The sequence below is a fragment of the Glycine soja genome, chromosome 9 (assembly GCF_004193775.1).
Source record: "Glycine soja cultivar W05 chromosome 9, ASM419377v2, whole genome shotgun sequence".
In the NCBI taxonomy this organism is placed as follows: domain Eukaryota; kingdom Viridiplantae; phylum Streptophyta; class Magnoliopsida; order Fabales; family Fabaceae; genus Glycine; species Glycine soja.
The window spans coordinates 33,529,416-33,539,721 of record NC_041010.1 but is presented as its reverse complement, the minus strand read 5'-3'; the positions used below and the strand labels follow the sequence as shown (position 1 = coordinate 33,539,721).

The 10,306-nt window shown below is 33.2% G+C and overlaps 1 protein-coding gene across 2 annotated transcripts; it reads left to right on the top strand.

Moving 5' to 3' along the window:
- Nucleotides 1–4,527: 4,527 nt before the first annotated feature.
- Nucleotides 4,528–9,982, top strand: LOC114367596 (F-box/FBD/LRR-repeat protein At1g78750-like). Of its 2 annotated transcripts, XM_028324785.1 has the most exons (5): nt 4,529–4,859; nt 4,997–5,053; nt 6,414–7,394; nt 7,547–7,716; nt 9,372–9,982. In XM_028324785.1, the coding sequence occupies exons 3-4, from the start codon at nt 6,420–6,422 to the stop codon at nt 7,706–7,708; spliced, it is 1,137 nt and encodes a 378-aa protein (XP_028180586.1). In that variant the 5' UTR covers nt 4,529–4,859; nt 4,997–5,053; nt 6,414–6,419; the 3' UTR covers nt 7,709–7,716; nt 9,372–9,982. The 2 variants fall into 2 exon arrangements, with proteins under 2 accessions (XP_028180587.1, XP_028180586.1); XM_028324786.1 differs by lacking the exon at nt 4,997–5,053 and having other exon boundaries at nt 4,528–4,859.
- The last annotated feature ends 324 nt before the right edge of the window (nt 9,983–10,306 follow it).

The window sequence follows — 10,306 nt, the reverse complement described above, 5'->3', positions numbered from 1 at the left end:
GCTTCGACAACAACACTAGACAACTTCGACATAGACACTTTTTGTAACATCCCATTTTTTTCGTAAAAATAAATAAATAAATAAATATAGAGCAAATAAATAAATAAATATAGAGCAAATAATAGGCTAAGTACCCTAGGTATAAATAGCTATGTTAAGTCAGAAGTCTTCCTCTTCACCTCATTTTCGTTTTTCTCTTTTCTCCTCTCAAAACTCTTTCTTTTTCCTGCAGTCTACCTATCCCGTCTTAGAAAAATGATGATCTCAAAATCACTCACTGTTGGATCGTCGTGAAATTTTAGCAGCACGTTCTCAACCCAATTCTGAGCATTCGCACCGTTGGTAATTGCAAAAACATGTTGGAGCTAAGAGAAATACCCCTCGCACCGTAGCTTTCTCTTTTCCCGCAAAAACCCAGAACAGTTTTAGTAAAACTACGATCTTGGTTACCTTAACCGTTGGATTTTCATGAAAGTTCGATATGTTGTTCGAAATGCAATTGTGCAGACTTTCACCGTTGGGATTTGTGAGATAATATTTGTGGAGGGAGAAAAAGGAATCGCATGAAGACAGTACAAGTGGAGGTTTCAATCCCTTCTCTGTCTCTCTGACGTTTGGAAACTCTATCGGAACAGTCGGAGGAAAAATTGGAGGAATCTCAGGGAACCGCTAGAGATGCCGCTATCGCTGTCGGAAGACACGTGAGTCCGCTTAGAGGAAGGGATGAGTTATTCACAATTGAGGATTAGTGAGAACATGTGTAGGGATCCTTAGAGTATCAATTGAAATGAGTTTTGGGGTGTTTTTGCAATTTTCATTTTATCCTTATAATTATTACGGTGAATTATATTTGTTTGATGAATCAGTTGATGTCCCAATGAGAAATTGCTGTGAAATTGATGTGTTCTTGTATTGAGAGTGAACCCCTTAAAAAAATTAAGCTCTTTTATTAACATAAATTAAATTTTAAATAATCTTATTCAATGACTTATTTTATATAAATTATTATCTTGTTCTAATTTTTCTATGACGATGATCAACATGTTATGTGTATATAATTATTGTAATACTGGAATAATAAATTAAAGAAAATTGTAAGGTTAATGCCTAGTGGTAATTTCTTTTGATGTAATATTAAAATAATTGTTATAGAAATTCTTTGATTAAAAATAATGTAGTTTAATTTACTATATACATATACATATATATGTTTTGTATCATGCAAATATTATTATTGTGTGATGTGTATATGAGTTATAAGGTGTAATAAGTTATTATAATGGTATTATAATATTATTGTGAAAATTGAGTAGTACAAAATTGAATGTATCAATTTGCGAGATATATGTAAAAATGAGATGGTTGATGTGATATTATGAGATGTTAAATTGTGGGCATGATATTTGATTATGAATAAGTGTGTGTGTTTGACACTTGATGTGACAATAATTATATTGTGAGCTATGAATTATACAATAATCCGACCAGTGTTATCTTGAGAAAAGCGTTGATGCGCATAGTTAAAGAGAAAGTGTAGGTTTCCTATTTAGGAACCAGTGTTAAAGAGAAAGTGTAGGTTTCTTATTTAGGAACTAGTGTTAAATTGTAGCGCAATATGTTGTATGTGTTTAAAACATGAGTGTAAGGTCGTGGGTATTGTATAATTCACGAGCAGTGTCTGTGTGCTAAAATGATTTTAGGGGTTGGACCTGAATCAGGAGGGAGAGACCCTGATGGACTCTTCGGAGTGTAGGCCTTGGGGGTCACCGGGTTTGAGTGCTCCTTTAAGCCTATGCTGATCCCATATGGTTGGAGCATTCTCGCAAAACATCGTGGCCTGACAAACCCATTGTGTGGTGTGTCTTGTTATGTACTCCTAAGCACCCCAGGGTGGTTTTTCACTGACATGGTACCACATTGCATATAGGCTTGAGTCTTAGCATAACTGTCTCATGGGCTTGCTAATTGCTTATTATGAAATTGATCTGTTATTATGTCTTGATCAGAGCGTGTGATTCTTGTGTAATGTGATTGATGATTGAAAAGTGTGATTGATGGATGAAAAAGTGAACTTTGAATGACAAAGTGTCAGAATTACGTGTAAGTTTTATTTGATTTATATGATATGTATATCTAGTTGTCTTGTTTCTCTATTAGTTAGGAATGTGATAACTCACTCCCCGTGTGTTGTTTGTGTTTGGATCCTGTGATGATCTTGAATTTGTGTTCGGGGGAGCAGATGACTAGGTGAATTGTTTTAAGGAACCTTTTGCTGAAGGACGTCGAGACATAACGCTCTGATAGGATGTGACATTGGGGTATAGGGTTTTATATTAATTGTATGAAGTCTTAGACGATTTTGTTTGAACCGAGATGACTTTATTATTTATTTGTACAAGTTTGAATATCATGTAGAAGAAAGTGAATGTGAGCCTTTTATCCCTTTGAAAGGCTTGTATTTAAAAATGTAAAAAAAAATACTTTTAATTAATATTTGAAATTTTATTCCTTTGTTAGTATATATGTGAGGGGTAGAGGGTGTCACACTTTTTAGGGTGTGACTAAGTCGGAGAGACAAAGGGAACAAAGAAGGTGAGGTATGAGTGAGACGAACTCAGAGGTTAAAACCACGCATGAGAAAAAAAATACTTCACTTTGCAAAGAATTTGAATTGTCACTTTCAATGATGGGTCGTACCAAAATTGCCATCGATTACCAATTTCAAAGACGATTTTTCAAAAACCATCATTGAAAAAGTCACACTAATTACAAAAATGTCACCACCTTCGAAACGACAACGGTTTTGATATAACCATGGTCGAATCACCATCGTAAAAACTATGTTTTGTTGTAGTGGAAGAAAAGATCAAGTAATAAACTGAAGAATCCAAACTAACTTTGTTAGTGTTGTCTATTGCATTGTCATTGTAATTTTTTTATTCTAGATGATTGTTTAAAGATGATATTTAGCCATTTTTCATGTTCAACTTCACATCTAAAATTTCTTAGGTTTAGTTTCACTGTAGAATTAGATATCATCTTTTTGAAAAGAATTTTGTTACTTGTAAAATAGAATGCTCGAGAAAGTTATTGAAAAATTAGAATGAAAATGAGATAATAAAATCCTTATACGTTCATAAACTATTATTGTAATTTATCATTAAGAATTTATTTAATGTCTATTTTAGTCTTTTAGTTTATTTTTTAGGTTTAATTTGATACTCTAATTCAAACATACTATTTTTCATGGACTATGTTTGACAAAACTAGTTGAAAGCTCGAAAGCTAGTTGAAAACTAAAAAGATACCTTATTAATTTAAAAAATACTATGCGAAACTAGTTGTTAAATAGCTGAAAATTGTAAAATTACTAGAAAAAAATTCATAATTTATTTAAAATGGATAAACAGAAAATTTGATAAATATATTAAGGATAAAAATGAAAAAAAAATAGAAATTAGAAGCTAGAAGCTAGCATTTTTTTAAAAAAGATACTTCAAGTAAAGTTTCAAAAAATGTTAGAAGTTATTGAGAAACTATTAAAAAAACTTATCTATCGAACTATCAAATGAGTTTTTCAACTATTTAATAAAAAAACTAAAAATTAACTGAAATGTCTTGTCGAACATTACCATGATTTTCTGACACCATTGCCTATTGTGTCCCCTTCGATAGGTTCTTGGTCGAGTACCATAATCTCATTGCAGACGAGCAAAGCCCTACACCGTTGTGACAAGTTCTTAGTTTTCATCATCACAAATCACAATTCACAATTGTTTCCCATAATCACAAACCATAATGTGAGATCAATTTTTTACATATTTATTTAAATATTTAAAATTTAATAAATAATTATTTGATGAATAATAAGTTTAACAAAAATATTTGTTATTAATTTCATGTGTAAAACTAGATATACGATCTATTACTAAAAGAAAATTAAGTATATATAAACTCAAAAATCTATTTTCTTATATATGTTTCTTTATTATTATTTTTATTTTTAATTTTCCTTTTTTTAATTCTTATATATACATAAAGGATCTCAAGGGAGGATTTTCCATATCCGTCATTGCCTTTATATTTTTTCTTAATGCCCATAACATATTTTTGTTTGTATGTCAATTTTTGCATTCCTCAATTCACTCTAATTATGTAGGATCTCATATATTCCACTTCCTTTCTAATTGTGACACAACAAACTCAATTTGTAACCTTGTTTTGTATTATTCATAAACTAGAAAATATTTTGTAAAAAAGGTCTAGCTCACACATGGATCCAACTTTGCCGCCTATCATTAATTATCAATTACTTCATTCAGTCAATCAATCAGTTACTTTGATTAAAATGGCTCCACTAAGGACACATGTCAACTTCTTATAAAAGCTGCCTAAACTAGCATCTAAATATCTAAGTTTGTCCTATTTGTTCTCATTTTTTATTAGTTTTGATCAGTTTTTTTCTTTCTTCTCCATTTAGTTTATTCTTTTCTCTCTTCTTTCAAAATCTTTCAGACAACACCTCAAAAAACCTCCTTTGGTCACCGACTCTAATGCGATTTTTGGCTTGTTAGGGCTGCAGCTTGAAAAAGTAAATCGATTAAAAAGTTTCTCACATTCTATTATTCATTTCCCCCAAAAAAATTCCAGAAAATAGCACCTTGGCCAAACCCTAACTATCAAGTTATTGTCGTTGTCGGTCATAGTGAGAAGAATGATTTTTCTTCTGTCATTTTTCCTTTTCCTTTTCTAGAAAATCCCTTAAATCCTCGACATCTAGTCACCAACTCTTATGCCCTCTTCTTTTCCTCCTTTTTTGATTTCCATCTTCTTCAACAAATCTAAAGGTAGTGTGATGGGTAAGCTTCTTCTTTTTTCTTTTTCATTTTTACCTTTGACAAAACTTAATTATTAGAAGTTTGTTTATCTTCTTCATTTGAAGAACAATTTCGGTTGCTAAGTTTTCTGGATTGCCCCTAATGTTTGTACCTTTCAGTTATATTCAAAGGTTTTTGTTGTTCTTCATTTTAGGAATCACAATCGTCAGGTGTGGGTACTTATTTTTTCTTTCCTTATTTTTGTTTTTGTGTTTGAGTCTGATGCATACACAATGTGTAGCTAACATTTTTGTTCCATTTCCATCTTCTCCTTCGCACAAATGCAACATTATGTTGTGGGTGAGTTTTCTTTAATTTTTCTCTTTGGGGTACTAGAGCATTTTGGCAGCAATGACTAGGCAAGTCTGGGCAATCATGGTTAAGCAAGCTCTATGGGTTACCTTTGGGTACTACTTATGGATTTTAAATTTCTTCCACTTGAGAGGAAAATTACCATGTGAAAGAAACTCACACTTGACGAGAAGATTCTTAAAGTACAAGTGTGAGGTAAAGTCTCACATCGTATAGGAATTAGAATGTTGAGCATCATATATGTGAAGAAAAGACCCATAAGTATGAACCTTAAGGTTTTAGGTTAAAGTGTAGTGTCAAGTTCATTTATATGGTTACTCATGGCCCTTTAGTGTAAATATCCCTAATATCCCCTCGGATTTCCCAACAATTGATATTAGAGTCGATGATATGACTTAGTGATTGGCTTGAACAAGTGAAGAAGACGAAAATGAATCCATGAACATGAGAATCCCTTGAATTGAAAATGACTTCCACTCAAGGGGGAAACTACCATGTAGAAGAGAATCACAATTGAAAAGGGGGGGGGGGGGGGGACTATTGTAATATTAAGATTTTGAAGTTAAAGTGTGATGTCAAATTCATTTAAACGAGATTGATGTAACAAGATCCCAAAAAAAACACAAAGGATGTCAATATTAATAGACAATGTAATTCAGTTGAAAAATAGGTTTAAATGTGGTTTTGTCCTCATAAGGTCGCATTTTTTTTTTTAATTTTAGTGTCTCTAAGTTTTTTTATTTATTTTTAGTTCCCATAAGTTTACATTTTTTTTCAGTTTTTTGTGCATGGAATTTGTTTTGTTCATTTTTAGTTCATATAAGTTTGTAATTTTTCAATTTGGTCCCTCTAAGTTTGATTTTTTTTTTCAATTTTAGTGTGAACTTACAAAGACTAAAAAAGAAGAAATATTAAAATCTTAAAGGATTAAAATTGAAAAAAGCACAAACTTACATACATAGCTAAAAATGAACAAAAAAAACTTACATAAATCAAAATTAAAAACACACAAATTTACAGAAACCAAAGTTAAAAAACACCAACTTAAAAAAAAAAAAAAGACAACAAAATATAAGGAACCAAAATCTCAGATTAAAATTTAAAGAACCAAACTGTAATTTAACATTTAAACCTTAAAAAATGGAATATTTCAGAGGTTATGAATATCTGCTATGATCTTAATCTATAGTATGTGAAATATTTGTCAAACGTTTCTTTGGTCAGGTATCAATGGAAGGAAAAGAAACTGAGGGAATGTTGAAGATGACGACAGATAAGAGACAACAGAAGCGAAGCAGAAGTGACAGAGAAGAGGAAAGGGACAGGCTGAGTGAGTTGCCTGACTGTGTTGTGCTCCACATAATGGAATTTATGGACACAAAATATGCTGTACAAACTTGTGTCTTGTCTAAAAGATGGAAGGACCTTTGGAAGCGTCTAACTTATCGTGGATTCAATACAACCCTCTTTAACAATGTTGTCAAATTCAACAAATTTGTGTCTGGCGTTCTGTCTGGCCGAGATGGTTCAGTTTCCCTGCTCAATCTTGAATTCACGCGTCGCGGTATGGCAGAGCCCAAGCTCTTCAATAGGCTGATGAAATATGCTGTGCTGCACAATGTTCAGCAGTTTACAGTATCTCTAAATTTAAGCTTCAGACAGAGTTTCGAGTTTCGCCCCTACATCTTTTCCTGTGAGTCCTTGACATTTCTGAAGCTTTCATTTAATTCTTTTGACACCTCGATTGTAGCACTTCCAGGATCTCTGAACATGCCAGCATTAAAAAGCTTGCAAGTTGAGGCTGTCTCTTTTACTGCAAGGGACAATGACTATGCTGAGCCGTTTTCTACCTGTAATGTGCTGAATACTTTGATACTTGATGGTTGTTCGTTGCATAAAGATGCAAAATTCCTCTCTATATCAAATTCTAGCCTCTCTAGTTTGACCATAAGTGGTAGCTTTGAAGGAGGAGCTTCCAAAATTGCGCTTTCTACTCCAAACCTTAGTTCTCTCACAGTCACGGGTCATAATAATCACACAATCTCCTCCGCATGCAATCTTTCTTTCCTTGAAGAAGTAACCATTGACACCCTTGGTTATACACTTTTTCCGAATACAGACTTACTCATCATAAGCTGGCTGCAAGTTCTCACCAATGTAAAGATACTGAGGCTCTATTCGGGTACCCTTCTGACAATACTACGGGTTAGTTACTATGCTTTCTCCTCTTTACATCTTTTATTTTTTTCATAATGCTCATAAGATGGGTGTTCTTGTGTCAAATTTTTAGCCGATACTCAATCTTGCAATTAAGAATGTCAATTATAATATGCCTCCTATTCACTCTAATTGTGTAGGATATATCAAATCCTGTTTCGGTGAGTACTCAGCCTCCCTGCTTTGTTCAATTGAAGTCATTGATTTTGGAGAACCAACCATCTGCAGATATATCTTTTGAGCAACTAAAGAGAGCAGTGGAGTACCTACTTCAAAACTCTCCACAACGTAGAATTGATTAAATCTTCAGGTAGAGTTTTTTCCATATTATTCAGTTTTACTTATTTTATGCTTCTGTTTTTTCCATGATACAGTGAGACTCTCTTCCATCCATCTCATCGATGTTTTTTTTTTTTTTTTATGAAACTACACTATGGGGAGCAATGTGTCTGAGACAAAAAATTTATTATTTTTTTGTTGGAGAATGCTGATGAGTAAAATATTCTGTTTACAACTGAATTGAGACTGCAACAGAAAACTAGTTTTTATTTGAGTTCTTTTGAAATGACAACAAATATCTTTTAGTGGCAATCAGTTTATGCTTGAAGTTTTTGCATGGTATGTATTACAACAGTCTGGATCATCCTTAAAGAACAAAACTACCGAAGAAAAAAGGACACATACTAGACTGAAGAATCTGAAGTGGTTTTGTTTGCTAGTGTTGTATGTTGCATTATGACTGTGAAACTCTAAATCATGAAATTGGATCGAATCCTTCTTTTCACTTAAGGCTAAGATTTAGCTGTTATATTGTCATTCAATTTCACATCTGAAATTTCATAGAATTAGTTTCATGGTAGATCTAGATACAATCTTTTTGAAAAGCATTTTGGTAATTTCAAAATAGGAAGAGCTCAAAATGCATTTTTGAAAAGCCTTAAGCATGTATAGTACCTCTGCATTGCTGGCTAAAGTTCGGTCTTTCTGAGTTCTCAGATTGTAAGTTTGCAACATAAAATTCAATGCTTGTAACACCTATAATAGGATAGTCACAGGCCAATCATGAATGAGTGTGGTAGTGGCAGGGAAGAGAAATTAGACCCATAGAGGAAGAAGTGAGGAGTGGAACATGCTAATGTGGTTGAAGGAGAGAGAATATAACAGAAAATGACAGGTGGCAAGGGGAGAGAGGGAGGAGAGAGAAGGTTATCTAATGGGTGTAGTTGTGGTAATCGAATAAGGGGTATCAAAAAATTAGTATCAAATATCAATATTGGCTAGGCTGAGTGAAGTTCTGCCTCAGGGAAGGGGTTCTCTAATTTCTGTTATTGTTTGTTTTCTATCCTTCTCCCCTGTTATTCCTATATTGTTTGCATGCTGTTATGAATCTTCCAGAAACTTCACATATATTTTTTGTATGTTACGTATAATCTGTGCAAGGCAATAATCTTGGCAACTTTTACTTTTTATGCATTTAGTGGATAAGATAAAGCCTAAGGAGATCTTTGTTTAGATGAGAAAGCCAGTAATTGTCACTCCAAAATATATGAAGACTAGTGGCAGGCATTAACAACACTACAATTAACTGATTAAGTGAACATATGTCTGAAACTTGTGTTTTGATTCACTCGCGCTTGTTCTTTGTAGCTTTAGAGATAGAAATCACTACAAGCAAAGCACTCTTAATTAGATGTTGCAAATTATGTTGAAACTTGAGCATGTGTTTGGCATAAATATGCTAGGGACTTCCTTTATAACACCCCACTTTCTTGCGTCTAGTTTTTCCTTGCATACTTGGTGTAGTTCTATGGCCGCTAAGTCAAGTTGAATCATAAAATGATTTACTAGTGATGGCATGTCATTTTCTTAATTTGACCTACCGAATATTAACTTGAACATTTCTTGGTATAGGCTTACTCCTTATTGTAAATTGTTTTTGACTAAGTTTAACTCTTGCTTATTTAGGTTCCTTGTTCATACATTGTTGATCCAGGTCCTCAAAGGATCCTATGTGGCTCAATTTGGTGAGAGACTGTTTGTTGGCTTCCTGTAGTACATGGCCTAGTACTGTGTAGGTTCTTAATGTCTTTAATAAGATTGTAGTTTTGACCTAAAACCACGAAAATATTGTAGTAATGATGAGTAGCTGGAAACTTGGAACTGTTCCCTTAACTAAGGAAAATAACAGTTTGAGAATTCATCTCTACTATCGGTTTTCTTTTCATTTTTATTTTATTTCTAATCATATCCTTGACTAATTTGAGAGTTGAGGCCCTGAAACAGTCCTCAGCGTTCAGCCTTGACAATTGAACATAAACCCAAGTTTGTGAAGAATCACTCAAAAGATCTAGAGTCATTATGATTCTAGGGCCTGCACCTCCGAATGCTCAAAAAAACCTAACTCGTTTTCACATACCTTCACTATTGGGATTTGCGAGATAATATTTATGGAGAGAGAAAACATAATCGCACGAAGAAGTACAAAATGGAGGCCTCAATTCCTTTTTCTCTCTGATGTTTGGGAACCCTATCAGAGCAATTGGAGGAAAAACTTGAGGAATCTCAGGAAACCGTTAGAGATGTTGCTATTGTTGTCACAATGCACACGTGAGCCCGCTTAGAGGTAAGAGATGAGTTTATCGCAATTGGGGTTAGAATGAACATGTGTAGAGAATTGGTTGATAAAATTGAATTGGTGATTATAAATACAATATTAATGTCCTGATGCGAATTGGTTGATAAAATTGAGTGTCATTGGTGTTTTCATTTTTGCCTATGATTTGGATTAATTGATTTTGATATAATTGTGTGAAATTATTTGAGGGGTTATACTCCCCATGTTATGATAAACCTTTTGTTGTTATATTGAGATTATGAAATGGTGATTCAAATTGGGATTA

Bases quoted from the DNA above. Each gene is read 5' to 3' on its own strand.
- LOC114367596 (XM_028324786.1), top strand. From the start codon at position 6,420: ATGGAAGGAAAAGAAACTGAGGGAATGTTGAAGATGACGACAGATAAG. The intron at 7,395-7,546 runs GTTAGTTACTAT...CTAATTGTGTAG, and splicing joins CCCTTCTGACAATACTACGG to GATATATCAAATCCTGTTTC.